Consider the following 19,253-nt stretch of genomic DNA (forward strand, 5'->3'; position numbering starts at 1 on the left):
GGTATTGGGTGACTACCCCATAGACATCAAACGAATGGTCACAACACATTTCTGCAATGTTATGAATTCTCGTCTATCTCTAGCATCATATCTCAATTGGAAAAATCAATAAATAAACATATATTAGTTATGTAAAAATTTGTATTTGTTTTGTATAAAGATATAATAAATATGTTTTAAAATTAAATAAACGATGCATGTTTTCCAAGGTGTTGGCGATCCGTAGAAACACATTCCTAATCAAACGAAATCTTTTTTTGAACTTCTTTGACCTGTAGACACAATTATCCGCAAAGTAATCGCGATATAAACGTTCGTGTCCTTTTTCGCGATTTTTGTTTAACACCGCACATCTTGTTAGTAGACGGGTTGCATCTGGTTGTAGTAGTTCGCTAGTGCAATATCCGTACATCATAGTGATGAATATATCGTCATCGTCATCATCGGACGAGTCGAAATGATTCATAATTTTTTTTAACAGTAATTGAAATTGTATAGAATATAGAGAAAGAAGAATTGTGTGAATAAAATTATGATAGATAGTATGTATTTATAGGTAAAAAAATTAATTGATTTTTTTTAATTAACGTCGATTGCAACGATAAAAAAGGAAAAAGTCAATCAACTTTCTCGCTTCACCCCGTCTTCGGCACAATGAGATACACCATAGCGCCCCCTTAACGAGAAAGGGATGATATACATCGCATCTTAACACCGTTTCACTAGCCACATCAGCCATAACGGCTCTTTAATAGCTGCGTATCGATTGGCCTCAAACTAAAGATGTTTGATTCGTATACAATTTCTTTTATTTTGAAAATAGTCTAATATATTGATGAAATTTAGTTTTAAATGTCACCCAAAAAAATTGGCGGCTGTTGGATCTTACGCGGCTTCTGGTAGAGCGTGGAAGCACGCGCGTTACCATCAAAGTTTTAGGCTCCGCCAATACACCACAGAGCATATTACTCTGTACGCGGCCACAGCTACGCCTATCACTAGCACAGCAGCCTAACCGGGGTCGTTGGGATTCCCATTTTTAGCATCAAACTTTCACTTTAACCCTTCAACTACTCCATTATACACATTTAGAGCACCCCATACTTACAAAAGCTATCACTCTGGTTTCAAATGTTTGCTTGCATTTGGATTTTGACCTAAATCCTACGTTACTGAAATGCCAAATAATTCTCACTTCACAAATTTTTTGGTAACAGAAGGATTACCAAATTAGCAGTTACAAATCTAGAATGGAATAACTAAAATTTTATAACAATTATGATAAATTAGAAATAATAATAATTTATTTTTTTATTTAAGAGAATAACAGTACAATCTTTTTATCTATAATTGCAATATATTCAACACCTAACGTATAAACATTTTATTAGTTTGATTATACATTCTTATTATATGTGAATGAATAAAAATTGGATGCAATTATAGATGAGAATATATTTATTGTAAATAAAAAACTAAAATACATTACTTATACTAATAGCAAAAATTAAAATAATGTACTATTTTTTTTACGTTTTATCCTTTTTCTTACCTTTCATGTTTATCATGTTTATTACAACTAATACTACTCTACTAAGTACAATTACTTTTTATATATTTTTTCATATTCACCAACAAAAGTAGAAATACAATAAATAAGTTGTAGGGATACAATTTCATATCATTATGTTGCCTCTTTAAAAAAGGATATCATCACTAATGGTTGTGTTACTTTGTGTTGAATTTCTTTCTGAAGTTATAATGTAATAAGTTTTGAAAGGCCAATAAATAGCTTGAAGGATTTGTGAAAAATAACTCTTGTTTATTGCCAATAAATATATTGTACTTTTTAGTTTTTAACAAATAAGTTTATAAACTTTTTTCATTTAGATGAAAAACAAAGATGCATAAAAAAAAATGTATTTATACATGGATAACACACATTGAAAGCATACATGTATAGTGTTCGTGAGTTTAATGCCTCATGTTTGTATGTGTATGAAAAAAAAGGTTATGATTTAAACATCAACATATCAATCGCATTGGCTCATTGACAGTTATGGAGTCACTTTATTTGCATACTAAAGTGATGGTTATGGGTTCCTACCATTACCATATGGACCTAGTAAAGTGGTGGTTATGGATTTTGATTTATGATCCTACTAGCCTACTAAAGCATCAAATTCTGGTTCATACCTTTCTTGTTTCATTATTTGATAGTTTGGGGTTCCCATCCTACCAGCTTAACAAAAAGACAGAAGTAGATTCCCACACTTTCAATCACTGTGCACTGGCATGCCCTTATCGAGGCTAACATATTTTTATTTTATAATCACTTGTATCATTCAAAAATATATATGACTTTAACTAGGAATGTATTTTTTTAGATGTGTGTTGTAACATCCAGTAATTGAGTTTGGGGCCATAGGTTTCGATCTTTAAGTGTAAAAATACCATCAAAAGAAGTTCATTTAGGGTATTAAATTGTGTAACCAGACGTTAATAAGTAAAAGATGACAAATCATGAATCAAGAAGGAACTTTCCAAGAATAAATTAAGATGTATTGCATTTTGATGTATATTGCTATTTTAGCATTTAGGCCTACCTAAGTTTTGGGGTATTCTAAATGTTGGGCATATTCAAGTGTTGATCTTATCTTATCTAATGTATTTGGCTTATCTAAGGCATTGGACTTACCTGATATACTACTGATCTATTTGATCTATTTAATGGGTTTGCTTCTATAATTGTATTAGGCTTATATAAAACATGGTGACTTTCCAACAAATGACATTGATGTATGTGGTACTAGTTATTGACATTTCCCTTATTTTGTCATTAACTTCATGTATATAGGTCTTAAGGTCTAATGAGTATATTAGAATCTATATTAGAATCCTCTAATGTGAGAAATTATGTGTCTTTTGGTGAAACTACGATAACCAAAGTTTAAGGACTAAATGTGCAAAATATGAAAACTTAAGATGGCTTAAACCCTTAGGGTTCTCCAAACATCCTTTCATTATGTTCTTGAGGGGAGGAAGATAGAAAAACCATAAGGGTGTGTTTGGTACGGAGAAATGGAATTGGAGCAGAGAAAAAGAATTAAGGTGGAGAAAAAGAAATGATTCCACTATTTGGTACAATAAAGAATTCACCAGAGAAATATATATGAGAATCATTTCCCTTGTTTGGTTGTAGTAAGTAAGAAAACGGAAATGATTTTTTTTTTTGCAATATTTATCATTTTCAAACAATTTTCTTTTACAATAATCATATTATAATTTACATATTAATTTATCACATTTTTATATTTGTATCTTTTGCATTTTCTCAATTAGTTTTTTTCCAATATTTTTTTATAATTGCCAAATAAAATTTTATATCGCCTTTAACACTTCTACCAATAATATCATTTTTGTTCAATATCAATCTGCATTTATTAAGAATTTGATTGATAATTTTTTTATCTCAATTGTTCATTAGAATGTTGACTTCAAAAAGATATTGAGAAGCTCATGAATATATTCACAACATGAAATTTTGAAACTTCTTATTAAATATAAAAAAACATATGATGCTTGGTGCAACAACATTTAATAAAGTTCATAATTTTCAAAACAAAGGAATTGGCTAAACATCACCAAAGAATGCCCATCCACTGGTACAACATATATCCAACAAAACAGTATCTCTATGTTCTTGCTTGTAAAACCTTCTTTTGATCATGTCTTCTGCTAATCAAATTGGGCATAATCCAACAAAAAATTAAGTTCGGAATGACAAAAGAATAATCCTCTGACAGTTAACACCATAAAATCGATGGCTGGTGAATTCATTGGAAGCAATGTAGCTGTTGCATGTTGTATGGAAAGCCATGTTTCTTGGTGATCAACTCTACTTCCCTTTCAATCGCTTTCATCTCTTATACTGCCTTGGTGTAAACTATCCCAAAGTAACAAAATTATCAATCCAATTTAAGTGATTAAATGCAATACATGAGGCTAAGATTTGAAGCAAAGTTAGCCAAATCGCAACATAAGTGGACTGAACTAATCATGTACTAACAATGACCAGATATGTAGACAAAATTCAGCAAAATGAACAGCAATCGCATATCTCTAAGGAGTGATTAGAGAGACAAAACTTGAAGAGGCTATAAAAACAACCGGACAACAGCAACAACCTGAACCATGGACATCAGTACACCCATTAAGCACTATACATATAATTAACAACTATAGAAAGAACAGATCATCATACACCATTTATTTTAGAGATGCTACCATACGCCTTGAAGAAAAACTCTACTCCAAAACATATTAAGAACAATCATTCAACACCCACACATCGATTTGAAGGAAATGAAGCAAAAGTGATGTTTAATCGAGTTAGGGTTCCAGAAATTGACACAGGTAATGGCGTAATGTCAATTGAGATATGGTTCCAGAAATCGACATAGAGATAGTGAAACATACCTAAATCAAAAAAGTATGATGGATTCGATTAGATGAGGAGGCAACTGAAAATCGCAAGAGAGAAGTATGGGTTCAAGGAGGGTAAAAGTTTGAGAGGTGGGAGAGCGTACCCCTCCTTCGTTTCAATTCTCTGTTTCTATTTTTCATTTCTCCGCTTATTTTCTTCAATTCCCAGTCTCCGTTTTCTCACCATTTCTCTTAATTATATAGAGAATCAAAAGGATGGAAAAGGAATCCAATTTTTTCTCGTTTCTCTATTTTCGGACGTTAACCAAACAAGAGAAATGGAATCGATTCTATTTCTCTCCTCTTATTTCTCTATACCAAACACCCCCTAATATCCATGGAAAAAATACAATGTTGAGCTTAAAAGATTGTAATTGGTTGGTATTCTTCATCAATTCCATCAAGAAAATCATCTAAGGTATACCTTTTTCCCTACTTGGTTTGAGTTTTTTAGGTTTACAAGTGGTGAACTATACCTTTTTCCCTACTTGGTTTGAGTTTTTTAGGTTTACAAGTGGTGAACTTTCATGTGGATCTCCATAACTGAAACTGGATGAACAAATTGATGATGTTAAGGTGTTAAGACTTAGATTCTAATGCCCTATGTTCATTCAAATTGAAAAAACACATGACAATTGATCAATTAGCACATTCTAAATTTCAAAGGCATTACCTAAAAATAGTAATCCAACTTCTCAAATATACTTAATTAGTTACCCTTAATTTCAAAAATAGTAATGTACTATTGAAATTTTCCACATACCTTAGCATCTCTCATTTGTGAGTCTTCTTCCGGTTCATGAACTCTATTTATGCAATCTACAATTGAAGGTGTAAATTAATTATTAGTTGGATTAGTAATTAAATGTGTAAATCAAGTTAAAGGTTAAAATGTCTTGCCTCAAAATATGGATGTTATATATTACCAAGTTTTTAGTGGAGTATTATTTGCTTAAATATTTTTCACGAACTTCCATGCTTGACACCAACAAACAAATATTTTGAAGATGAAGATGGTGGGTGAAGAAACAAAACCAACCTTCAATCTATTGGAACTTAGATCCAGAAAATCAAATAACATTTGCACTTCAACCTTCAATTTTCACTTGAAGATGATAAAATGTTTATGTTTATCGATGAACTCGTATTTGAAAATGCTAATTTATTTGAAAATAAATGACACTTTGCTACTCACCATCATGTCATCGAGTGGTTGGTAGGCACAACTCAAAGCCACATAGGAACTATATATGTAGGCACAATTTATGCCGAATCAAGGCCCTAAATGGTTAATACTAATAGATAATAGTTGATTAAACTGATGTTTTATGTTACAAATATCAAGTTTGAGTATCTATGATGAACAATTAAAGTGATCGCAACCAATGTAGCCATTCATATACATATAACATACTTAAATTACCTACACATGTGAACTCTATATTTGTTAAAGTTTATAAGTAATAAGTTAGGTGTCACACTTTGTTAGATACTCATTATCAAATTAATGTCGTTACAATTAGGTGTCGCATTTTCTTAGATATTCATTATCAAGTTACTATCTTGACAATTTGTAACGAGTGAAAATTAAGTCTATTATTATTTCTAAATAATTTTAGGTAATGTTATAATTAATTTATAGAGTTTTTTTATGTAGACCATGTCTACGGTCTACCCCGTTATTATGACTTATAGATAATTTAGATAATGTCGACCATGTCTAGGAGGTAGGGGTTTCGATCCTTCTCGTTTCCCCTTATTTTTGTGCATATCATAAAACTTATGTAGAAGCTAACCCATTATTTTTACATATGTCATAAAAACTTAGATCCTAATCCAAGTCCTCCAACTAACTTTCATTATTTTAAAATTTTTATCCAACTTTTATTTTTTATAAATTTGATCCAAATTTATTTATAAATTTTCTTTTTTTTATATGTTTTTTTAAAAAAAAAATTAGAGAAATAGTTTTTTACAACTTATTTTACATTTGTTTACAAGTTTGGTGTAACATCCAAAATTCAAGACCAAAAATTTCGTTATAATTAAGTAATTATATAAAACCATTAGTATAAAAACATTCATATTAATATCTCATATCAAAACCAAAGTGTCAATAATCAAAACATATTATCATAAAACCATATCAGAGTGTAATCCCAAAGATCTCATGTGCGGAAAACATAGTGTGATGCGCTGCGATCAAGCCGCCACCTTTCCTTTGAAAACGAGTACATGAAACCAAAACTGTAAACCGTAAGCACAAAGCTTAGTGAGTTCCCTCATCATACCACATACCATACTACTAACATACTGTCAGGCATATCTGGGTGCCCGACCTACCCCTTCGGTATCTTTCAACCGGTAACCACCTGGCATATCTGGGTGCTGGTCTCCCCTTCGGTCTCTTTCAAGCGGTAACTGCCTAGCATATCTGGGTGTTGGCCTCCCCTTCGGTATCTTTCAACCGGTAACCGGGAGCTAACCTCCCCTTCGGTATCTTTCAACCAGTATCCGGGGACTATTTCACCCCTACCACTACCACATAATAACATAGCATAACATACATGAATATATTGTCAGTCATATCTGGGTGCCCGACCTACCCCTTCGATATCTTTCAATCGGTATTCGGGGACTATTTCACCCCCTACTACTACCACATAATAACATATCATGATCATACTGCTAGGCATGCATGGGTACTATCTACCCCTTCAGTATCTTTCAACCGGTAACTAGGGGCTATATCACCCCTACCACTACTAACACATATGTCATAGCATCCTAGCACATAAAGCATATCAGATAACAACACACCAGATAATTATCACAAAGACAATCATCTAACAGCAATTCCTACTAGTGGGTCGGCATTGTGTCCGTAGACCCACTCCTACTGGAAGGTAACTCACATCACACTGCTGAAGTCCCGTAGACACAATCCCACACTGCTGAAGTCCCGCAGACTCAACCCCAACTGATGGATGACAGATTCCCGAACTATCAATCACAAAAATAACACCCAATTAATAATTGGGTTCCACTACATAACCATAAGTATATTCTTTGGATAATTACTACATTACCCCAAGCTTGGCTTATTCAAGCCCAAGGCCCAATCCATAGGCCCAAAGTCAATCATGAATCAAAGCCCAACACATGGCCCAATTTTCCAAATTGGGCCCAGGCCTATACACACTCTTATTCTAAGGCCCAACATCATATAATCATTAAGGCCCAAACTATGGCCCATTTATGGCCCAATTTTCCAAATTGGGCCCAAGCCCCTTACATGGGCCTTACCCTAGGCCCATTAAATTATTTTAGCCCATTTGCTTGTTCTTGGATGGCCCATTAATAACCCAATCATCAAGGCCCAATAGAAAGGCCCAAGTGAAATTAGGGTTTCACATAACATGATGATTAGGGTTAAGTTTCCTACTTAACCCATTAAGGATTTAATCCACTAAGGACTTAATCCATTAAGTCCAATATTGCTTAGATTAATCTTTGCCAATGATTATTATTTAATATCTCAAGTTATTAAATAATTCTCATGTGTCCCGGTTAATTCCCCAAATTAGGGTTTCATGGCACTAGGGTTTTCCAAACCCTAATTAAGGTTTCCAACCCATCTTAGCCCAATAGGCCCATTAGCTAAGTCCATAGATCCATTAGGGTCCATTAAGCCTATTAGTTACATGTTTGGGCTTTTAGGTCATTTAGGGCTTTATTGGGCCCACTAGGGTTTATCAGGCCCATTAGGGTTTTAGTCCCTTTGTCCAAACACTCCAACGAGTCACAATCCAAACAAGGCACACCGCCACCCGACACGGCGGCCGGTGGCGGCAGCAGGCGGCAGCCACCACCCTAAGGTGGTGGTTTTCAATTTCTTTTATTATTCCAAGCTGTAATTTACATTTTACAATGTTGAATATCAAAATAACACACACTAAACAAATAAACACACACACACACAACCACTTTGTGGTGGCCGGTGGCGGCAGATGATGGCAGCCACCACCTCACGGTGGTGGCAGTGACTTTCTTGGCCAAATAAACGCCCCATTCATGAACTAACACTCACACCACAAGGACTAGAAGCTGCAGCACCCTTGAACCCACGTGAAACACGAACTCGAGTTGAACACAAAACACACCCACCAACAGTACACCCACAGCCACCCACACACGGCGGCAGTGGCCTGAGACGCAGCAAACGAAGACGGAGGAAGGGGCAGCGACGCGAGCTGTAGCAGCAACGGTGGACAGAAACGGTGGTTAACGATGGTTGAGGCCGGCAGCAGACGACGCGAAAAATGGATAGGGTGGCAGTCGATCGGAAAGAAGCGGTTGGAGTTGACGTCGGAACCGCAACGGCAAGCATCGGAACGAACAACCACCGTTCACCGACGATGGCGATGGAACAGTAGCCGCAGCGGCGAGACACTCGCGATCCTCGCCGGCGATTGGAGCGGCGACGGTGTTGGACGGTTGACAGGTCTCATCGGTGGCAACGCCTTCGACGACAGACGGCATCCACTTTGGCAACCAAGGCTGACCGGCAGAACGGACAAGGTGGCGACCGGTGACGAAGAAGGAGGGTAGCGGTTGGTTGGTTGGGGGGGGGGGGAGGATGGCGGCTGTGATGTTTTGTTAGGGTTAGGGTTTTTCCAATACACTTATATATATATATATATATATATATATATATATATATATATATATATATATATGTGTGTGTGTGTGTGTGTGTGTGTGTGTGTGTGGCTGCATGAAGGGGGGGGGGGGGGGGTGACGGGTGTAACCCGTGTTTCACCAAACTTACATCTAATTTAACAATATCGGCCCCTCCCCATCAAATCTTTTCCAATTTAAATCCAAATCTTACCTTTTAGCCCCTCATTTACAAATTATTCCCAAATAAAGTCCATATGTTACCCTTTTAGCCCAATCCATGGAGGTCCCTTACAAATTAAGTCCCATGAATTACCAAACAGCCCCCATCTTCTAAAATTATGACAATTAGCCTTTCGAGACCAACCTTTGATATATATAATTATTTATTTTAGGGCTACTATTCGTTCATTAATTTATTTATTTATCTAACAAATAAACAGGGTGTTACATTTGGTTTTTACGATTTATTTTAATTAGTTTTTTACAAATATATTTTTTTCTTCATTGAATATATTTTTTAAGATTTTTTTTTTTACAAATTTGATTTTTAACTTTTTTCATATTAAAATATTATGTATGTATGTTTGTGAAAACATGTAAAAATTCGTTTTTTGCATATTCGTTTTCACAAACAAGAAATACAGTCTTGTATATAACTAAATATGATTGTAATGTAATTATTATTCTGCATACACAAATTTTCTATAGCATCACACAGGAGTGTTGCATCTGGTTTATCACATTATTCCATGGATGTCAGCACAATGAAAGGCAACATAATGCTAATCGGTATACCGAAAACGAAGGCATTTGTGGTTGATGAGGAGCACGACCACGACCGTCCACACCATCCCGGACGGTCGTGGTCGATCGTGGTCATGGCCCTCCGTGCTCAGGGCAACGAACGTAAACGACGAATCATTTTGTTTTCCTCCTTCTTGACCGTTGAACGATCATATTTTAAGTTTTAATCTTTTTTTTACAAATACTCTATACATATATAAAACTCTCACATTTCATCACATTTTACTCTCATTATATACCAAAAAAACATGGAGGATTTGGATTTATTTAAAAAATTTGACTCGGATGATGACGGAGAATTCATCTCGACCTTCTTCAACATTGTGCAACACATTCACGATGAAGAAAGTTCAAATGTTGCTCGTTCAAGGGTGGTCGTCAATCATGATCGTCAAGCCGCACACGATTTTTTGGTACGTGATTAACTTGTCGATAATTGTCTTTACAATGATGACTCGTTCGAATGTCGTTTCCGTCTAAATAATGTTATATTTTTACGTATTAGTAATGCTTTAGAAGCCCGTTATGATTTTTTCAAACAAAAACTCGATGCTAGAGGAAGAATGAGTTTTAGTAGTATACAAAAGTGTGCGGCTGCGCTTAGCTATTTGGGATACGATATAGCATTTGATGCATCCGACGAATACTTGAAAGTATCCGAGAGGACCGCAATTGATTGTGTAGATTGGTTTTGTGCATGCGTGTATGAGGTTTTTCACGAACAATATTTGCATAAACCTACTCACGTGATATTGAGAGATTATATTCGGTTCATGAAGAGAGGCATGGATTTCTGGGTATGCTTGGCAGTCTAGATTGTACGCATGTGGCTTAGGAAAAATGTCCAACTGCATGGCGTGGTTAATTCATTCGATGAGATATAGATGAACCAAGTATAATCTTGGAAGCTGTTGCATCTCAAGATTTATGGATGTTGGCATTCGTTTTTTGGAATCGTGGGGACTAACAACGACATTAACGTCCTTGGTCAGTCTCCACTTTTCAACGATCTTTGATATGACGTTCACGGTGAACGGACATTCGTACAAATACGGTTACTACCTTTGTGATGGGATATACCTGAATTGTTCTACACTTATGAAGGCATATTCGGTTCCTCGAAGTGAAAATGCAAAGTTGTTCACAAAGAGGCAGGAATCAGCGATGAAGGATATCAAGAGGGCATTTGGAGTCCTCAAGCAGACATGGCATGTATACAAATACGCTACACGACTTTGGGATAAGGAAAGAATTAAAAAAATGTCCTAGCATGTATTATAATGCATAATATGATCCTTGAAGATCAAGGTCGAGCGATTTGCACGTATGATCCGGATGACGGAGTAATCACGCTTGAAGAGTTCGTACCCGGAACGAATGAATTTTTATCATGAGTTGTTGAAATTCATAACAGTGAAACGTGTTTAAATCTTCGAGAAGATGTCACGGAACATTTGTACGAACTCAACATGAACGAAGATTAGTTTTTTTATGTTTTTTTTTATTATTTTAAATTATTTAAGTAATGTAATGTTTTTTTTAATTCTAGGTTAATTAAGTAATGTAGTTTGAAGTTTTATTTTTATTTTTATAATTAATGAAAAACTAGTTAAAAAATCAATGTTTTTTTTTTTATTTTTAAAAATGTAATTTTATTGTATTTTTGAATTAAAAAAAAAAGAAATGAAGTGATTAGTGGTGGGTATCCCATAGGTTTATTGATAGTTAGTGGTGCTGACGTGGCACCCACCACTATATTGGTTAGTGGTGGATATAACAGACGGTCTGTGCAAGGTGTATGAGATGCAAATCAGTCTTTGACTGATAATAATTTATAGTACAGGGACTTTAAATTATACTCACATGATTATAGGGGCCTAACTGAAAAGTTCCGGTTTCATGATTTCATCTCATCTATAATCACACGCGTTGTTGACTGTCAAAAGGCATCCAATACCAAACCCTGATTTGACCATCTCCCAATCCCATCGTCTTATTAGATTATTAAATATTAATTCTAGAAAGAACAGAGGAACCCCGTAATATATATTTCCATTTTCCCCCATATAACCCCAAATCTAAGCTCTGTTACATGTATTTTTTGCTCCCTTCCCTTCTCCATAAATTCTCTTCATTCTAAAGCTTTGAATCATATAAAAATGGTGGATCATCAGAGGCATATGCAACCAAGAAAAGGTGTTAAAGAGATGTTGATGCATGTAGATGAAGAACATGGTTGTGTTAATATCAAGAGATCAAGACCCAAACTTCTCTTCTTTCTCACTTTTTGCTCTCTTCTCTCTTGTTTCTTGCTTCTTCTTCCTCCTCTCCTCTCCTACCCTTCCCCCTCTTTCTCTCTCCTCTGTAAGCTCTCTCTCTCTATCTCTCTCTCACACACACATATATTTAAAAGCTCTGTGTTTGAGTTAAAGATTGTATCTTTTTATGCTTTTTAGTAATCAACTCTGTTTTGGTTCTACAGATTCATATGAAGGTGAAGATGAAGCCCTTTTGGAAATAAAAGCTCCACTTTGTTCGTCTGTCTCAAACGGTAAGTTCTTTCTTTGTTTCTTTATTTATTATTATCTATTTCCAGTTTGCTTTTTGGAATTCCCTTTTAGTGTTCAAGTTGCAGAAAGAATAATATTTTATTTATTAATTCTGGGAGATGTTCATGTTCGGTGATCTTGAACCTTGATGCTGTTTTTACTTTTACAGGAACAATTTGTTGTGACAGAAGCAGTATTCGATCGGATATATGCATAATGAAAGGAGACATAAGAACAAACTCATCTTCTTTCTCCGTCGTCCTCTACACCTCCGGCGATCTTCTCACCGGAGAAGAACTCCGCCACGAAAAAATCAAACCCTACACTCGAAAATGGGAGCCATCCACCATGGCCACCATCGACGAACTAACTCTCACATCCAAGAAATCCAATACCTCAACAACGCATAAATGCGACGTGTATCATGATGTTCCCGCCGTTTTCTTCTCCACCGGAGGTTTCACCGGAAACGTCTACCATGAATTTAACGACGGATTAATACCTCTTTACATCACATCTCAGCAATTCAACAAGAAAGTTGTGTTGGTGATTCTTGAATATCACGATTGGTGGATTATGAAGTACGCCGATGTTCTTTCTCAGATCTCTGACTACGAACCAATCGATTTCAATGGAGATAACCGAACTCACTGTTTCTCTGAAGCCATAGTTGGATTAAAAATCCACGATGAACTCGCAATCAATTCTTCATTGACAACAACCAACAAAACAATCCAAGATTTTCACGATATGTTAGACAAATCATATCAGCCACGAATTCATGATTTGGTTCAAGAAGAACCGGAAAAAACCCGCGAAAACCCCGATAATAACCCGAAGCTGGTGATCATATCAAGAAACGGGTCTCGGGCCATTATGAACCAAGATTTGTTGGTAAAAATGGCGGAAAAAATCGGGTTTGATGTGGAAGTTCTCCGACCCGATAAAACGACTGAATTGGCGAAGATTTACCGGGCTTTGAACTCGAGTGATGTCATGATTGGTGTCCATGGTGCTGCGATGACTCACTTTCTGTTCATGAAACCCGGGTCTGTGTTTATTCAAGTTGTACCTCTTGGTACAACTTGGGCTGCAGAGACGTATTACGGGGGACCCGCGAAGAAGCTTGGTTTACGGTATATTGGGTATGAGATTGGGCCACGAGAGAGCTCGTTGTATGATGAATATGATAAAAATGATGTGGTTTTGACTGACCCGGATAGCGTAAATGATCGAGGATGGGAATTTACAAAAAAGATTTACCTTGATAGGCAAAAAGTTAGGTTAAATCTTATGAGGTTTAGAAAGCATCTGGTTCGATCGCATTTTTTTATCATGGCAAAAAGAAATCATGCCCAAGTTTAAGATCGTACCCGAACTTGAGCATTAACTTAGTTGGGTTGTGGTAAATACAAGAGCCATACAAGTGAGATTAGAAAATTTTAGGGCATATCATATTCTTTGGTTCTTTTTATTAAAGTAAATAAATCTTCATTCTTTGATTAAATTGTGTTGAGATGGTGTTTTACTTGTACATTGTGTGGATTATAATAATTTATACATGATTACTTATTGACTTTGTACGTTGCCCATGTTTACTTGTACATTGCTCAGTTGCTTTGACGTGGGGGAAAGGAGAAGGGAATCTCCCAGCTCTATCTATGAAGTTGGGTCGTATGGTTGTATGTAAGTTTGCATGATTGCGTAGAATCTTTATTTCATGAGAATGCCATATCATCAACAATTAAAAATTAGCCAATCATTGGTTTTTTGCTACCCTGTCCAATAATTGGTTTTTTGCTACAACAAAAGAAAGATTAACGCACTTTTAAATATTAGAAGTAATTTAGTTATTAACTTTTTTTTGTTCCTACACGATGTAATATCTTAAAATTTAAATGAGTGTTGTAATATAGCTTAACGGATTAAGTCCATTTTAAGTAAAAAAGAAACAAACACAACTAGCCAATATTTTATGATGGAATATCACAACTTTTTAAGTGCAAGCCTTAGAAATAGAAAACATAGAAACAACATTAAGAGGTCGACAACTATATTAAGTAAGATATGTAATGCATAGTTGAAGTTACAATACAACAGTGGAGTATCAAAATTGAATCATGGAATGTGAAGCATTTTGTAAAAGGGTAAAACAGGAAAAACTCACACTCACTTATTTGCTTCGATAAATTCTCTGTACTCTTTCTTCATTTTGACCCCTGATACACTCCTGCGTATCCATTCATAATAAATGTTAAGGCTACATAGTATTTCAGAAAATGTAAGTAAAGAAGGAAGAAATATGAAAACCTGATCATTTCTTTGTTCTTAAAGAACTGGACACATGGTGTACCCATAATATTTGCTGCCTCAGCAACCTCGGGATCTTCTTCAATATCAATCTCAACAAAATGGACATTCTGATCAAACTCGTCTATCACCTATAATACATTTTGTTTTTAATAATTAATGATATTTTAAAAATATAATACCAAAATCATCAGTTATTAGTTATTACCTTGCCAAGAATTGGCTTCAATGTCCTACATGGACCACAAGTTGGTGATGTATATAGTACACATATGAGTCTAGGGCTTTCATGGTACAATTTTCGCAATGCATACTGCACATAAAAGAAACAGATATGAGTATTATTATATAGCATCCTATCTATTAGGTCGTTGTAATTTTCATTTTATTTATTTTTCTTATTATACCTGTCCCCTGTGCTTAGTAAGTGTAATGTCAAATCCTTCCTGCACATCTCTTGGTGTGAGCTCCTTCTTAACTTCTTCAGTATGTGGCTGTGAAAAACAAAAGATGAAATTAAAATTTTCTTGACCATTTTCATGTTGACTTTTTGGTCAAAATGGAGTTACCTGATGAAACTCAATAAGGAGATTATTGCTGACAAGATATCTCTCCACTGAAAGAGCAGCTATGCATCCAGATCCAGCTGCAGTCACTGCTTGTCTCCATTCATGGTCCTACCCACAAATTTATTACATATACAATTTCATACACAAGTTTGAAAAAATGATAGAAAAAAAAAAATGGTATTATATTACCTGAACATCTCCAGCAGCAAACACACCTTCTACAGAAGTCTTTGCGTTTCCATCCTTGACCAAAATGTATCCGGAATCATCTAGATCAACTTGGCCTTCCAACAACTGGCTGTTGGGGGAATGACCAATTCCATAGAATAAGCCTTTAGCCTCCAATACTGATTCCTCTCCTGTATCATGTTTCTTGATTAAAATGCCTGACATCTGTCCTTTTGTGTTGCTCACAACATCCAACGTCTCTGTGTTGTAGTGCACTGTGATATTCGGATTATCGACAACTCTGAAACATTCGCCAGAATCAACCTGTTAAACAAACATTCACGGAGTTGAATCTTAAATACACATTGATTCTAAATACCAACCTACTTTCATTTCTCTTACATGCTTACACCATTGTACTTCTATTTTTTATTTTTTTTTGAAGTTTGGAAAAATGACTAACCTATCCTGCATAGCTTTTGATGCCCTCATTTGGTCCCTGCGTACGAGTAAATGCACGTGTCGAGCATATTTAGTCAAATAAATTGCTTCCTCGGTAGCAGTATCACCTCCACCAACAACTGCAAGAACTTGACCTTTGAAAAGTGGTGAAGCTCCATCACAAATGGCACATGCACTAATTCCCCTACTCCAAAACTCCTCTTCACGTGGTAAATTCAGTCTTCTAGCAGTGGCTCCTGTTGCTACTATAATACTATGACACTTCACCTAAACATGCATCCATTTTTAATATTTTTTATAAAATTGAGGATTAACATGTTAATAAAATGAAGCATTACCTTACGATCGCTGCTTTGTACAGTAAAAGGACTGTTATTCACATCAATGAATTCTACATCTTCTTGATAAAGTTCTGCTCCCCATCTCTCAGCTTGACGCCTCATCCTAATAACCAAATAACAATTATAGATAGCATCATACTTTCAAACCTTTTCTTATTAGGAAATCATGCTATATATATATATATATATATATATATATATATATATATTTGTAGAGATAGGTTTTACTTTTTACAGTTTTACCTATCCATCAAATCTGGACCAGTAATTCCATCTGGAAAACCTGGAAAGTTTTCAACTTCAGTGGTGGTCATTAACTGTCCACCAGGAACACCACCAACTTGATATCCTTCAAACACTACAGGCTTCAAATTGGCACGTGCTGCATAAATTGCTGCTGTGTATCCAGCTGGACCTGACCCTATGATTACCAAATTTTCAACACCTTCCCCTGCTAAAACAAAACATAATGTCGCATAAAAAATAATGGCTCGTTAACATGTTCATGTCAAGTACAATGGTTAGAAATGATATTCATGATTTCATTCACATCTCTAATACATAACCGATAAGAGCCTCATGCTCCCATTTAGTGCATAATGACCAAAAGTCCACAAGTTTATTACTATACTCCCTTCTTTTCCCAAAAGCAAAATGAGACATTTTTCCACAAACTTACTAGTATTCCATCCATCCCATGGAAATTGCAGCAATCTACCAAACATGTAGTTTAATGAAAATGTCAAGAACGAAGTAATGGAGTCCTGTGAAAACGAATCAATAAAGATAACTTATTTGGAAGGATGATAGTCAACAAATAGTTCCGTTTTTAACATGAAATTTTTGAAAAGGGAAATGTTTAGATTTTCATGAGGCATCTAAGAAAGGGAACAGTTGCAATTTCAATAAATGAGGGAGTATATCTCAGATCATTATCAATATGATTTTCAACCTTGTCTATAAAATTATACAAGCTATTTTTACAACATCAATTGGTGTTAAGTTTATCTCGAACCTACATGCTGATGCTCGAAATTTCAATAGCCATAAAATCCACATCATTTTACATATAGAAGTACTAGTTTGAAATTCTATGTTAAAATTGTAGCGCTCCTTTCGAGAATGGAAGTGAATCTTAAAATTGAGACAGAACATATGTCCATGCATTTATCCATACTCTCGTCCAACTTAAATGCAATAACATCGCTTACTCTACTATTGAGTTCAATTCAAACAAACAAACACACACACAAATAGATATAGTGTTAACGATTGTTAGTAGGTACCTGAAGAGGTAGGTTGGTCAGCGGATGAAGCTGAAACTCGTAAAGAAGACGGCGGCAGCGAACGACGGTGACTGCAGAATCGACCGCCGATGTTAACGACAGAGTCGAAACGAAGAGTGGTGGTGCGTCGACAAGTCAAAGCGAGTAAGAGGCTGTTGGGAGTAAGAGAAATAGAATGATTGGACGGAGCAGCCGAAGTAGCTCGTCGGCTAAGAGCATTGTTTCCGATAGCGATTCCGATTCCGACGCCGTTGGCAATCTGAGCTGTTGTAGCCATTGGTTTCGGACCATACAATTACAATATCCTTAACCAACTCAACCCAACCCAAATAACAAACACACACACAACTACTGTGTGTTTTTGGGAATCGTATATTTGTCCAGGGCTCTATCCAGAAGGATCCAAACCAAACACAAGTTTTATATCTTCCTATCGTATATTTTCTAAAATTGTGTAATACGAATTTTAATTATCCCTTTTCTTATCTTAATATTGCCCATGGTTTTTTTAATGTTTGGTGGGAAGTAATGGTGTTTATTATATTGTAACTTAAATCAATAAAACAATAATATTGGGGGCTCATTCCTTTGAAGCAAAAAAATGAAGAGAAAATGGTCTTTTTTAAATGCATTGGAATTCCCTAGCGAATAGGAAGAAATAAAAAAAAAATGTTAACTTCGAATAATATAATTTATATTTTTTTCAAATGTTTGATATTTGAAAATGGAGAAATTACCAAACAAAGACGTGTGAGGAAAACAAAGTATTGAATATATGAGTTTTTTTATACAAAAGACCGACTATTTTTCGGGAGACGATCTTAGATGGCTTTGATAATGAAAGAGGAGATTAAGAAAAAATATTTCCCTAAATTTGATATTATAGCTTGTTTTAGTTTTGTTTTTTTTTAATTCATGGTTTTTTTTCAATTGTATACTTTTATATTTTCAAATATCAAAATATTAGAATTTTTATTAATTTTGTGTTTACTAACTATTTCTTTTATTTAAGTTCAATTATTTATTAACATTTAATTTTTTTAAAGGACTAAACTGCACAAATGGTCCCTGTAGTTTGTTCAAAATTGTCACTTTGGTCCAAAAAAATTTGTACTAGCACCGGAGGTCCAAAGTTCTCATTTTGTTGCTTGTTTGGTCCAATCTGTATTGATTTTTTTCAAAATGACGGATTTGCCCCTGTTAATATGATTTTCTTTTTTTCTTATTTTTTTCTGATTTTCAGATTTAAAAAAAATAAAAATAAAAATAAAAATAAAAATAAATCTCTCTCTCTCTCTTATTTATTTTTCTAATTTAAAAAATAATAAAAAATAACAATAAAATTAAATAAAAATAAAAATAAATCTCTCTCTCTCTCTCGTATTTGAGTGTGTGTTTACTGTGTGAACACAAATCCATAAATCCCTGACAATCCTCCCGCCCCAAATCCACCACAATGTCTTTAACTTGAAACTCACCTTCAATCTCTCACTTACTTGAGCATTCATTGGAGCCGGAGGAGACGACATCGGACCAAGATCTGGCGAGGTCACCAGACAACCTTTTGAGAGACAGGGGAGAGAGAAAATCATTGTA

General features: G+C 35.1%; 2 protein-coding genes across 3 annotated transcripts; one reads left to right on the plus strand and one right to left on the minus strand.

Moving 5' to 3' along the window:
• The first annotated feature begins 12,032 nt into the window (after positions 1-12,032).
• On the plus strand, positions 12,033-14,028 carry LOC145111935 (Glycosyltransferase family 61 protein). Its single transcript, XM_079048170.1, has 3 exons — positions 12,033-12,336; positions 12,455-12,523; positions 12,691-14,028. Exons 1-3 carry the CDS (start codon positions 12,132-12,134, stop codon positions 13,884-13,886), a joined length of 1,470 nt encoding a protein of 489 aa, XP_078904296.1. The 5' UTR covers positions 12,033-12,131; the 3' UTR covers positions 13,887-14,028.
• Positions 14,029-14,548: 520 nt separating this feature from the next.
• On the minus strand, positions 14,549-18,062 carry NTRC (NADPH-dependent thioredoxin reductase C). Of its 2 annotated transcripts, none has more exons than XM_079048169.1 (10): positions 17,658-18,062; positions 16,615-16,822; positions 16,369-16,474; positions 16,032-16,297; positions 15,590-15,869; positions 15,401-15,508; positions 15,239-15,325; positions 15,040-15,144; positions 14,832-14,962; positions 14,549-14,751 (listed from the first exon to the last, which is right to left on the minus strand). In XM_079048169.1, the coding sequence occupies exons 1-10, from the start codon at positions 17,932-17,934 to the stop codon at positions 14,691-14,693; spliced, it is 1,629 nt and encodes a 542-aa protein (XP_078904295.1). In that variant the 5' UTR covers positions 17,935-18,062; the 3' UTR covers positions 14,549-14,690. The 2 variants fall into 2 exon arrangements, with proteins under 2 accessions (XP_078904295.1, XP_078904294.1); XM_079048168.1 differs by having other exon boundaries at positions 16,615-16,825.
• Positions 18,063-19,253: the final 1,191 nt, after the last annotated feature.

Source organism: Lactuca virosa, chromosome 5, assembly GCF_052849685.1.
Source record: "Lactuca virosa cultivar CGN04683 chromosome 5, Lactuca_virosa_CGN04683_v6, whole genome shotgun sequence".
NCBI classification, from domain to species: domain Eukaryota; kingdom Viridiplantae; phylum Streptophyta; class Magnoliopsida; order Asterales; family Asteraceae; genus Lactuca; species Lactuca virosa.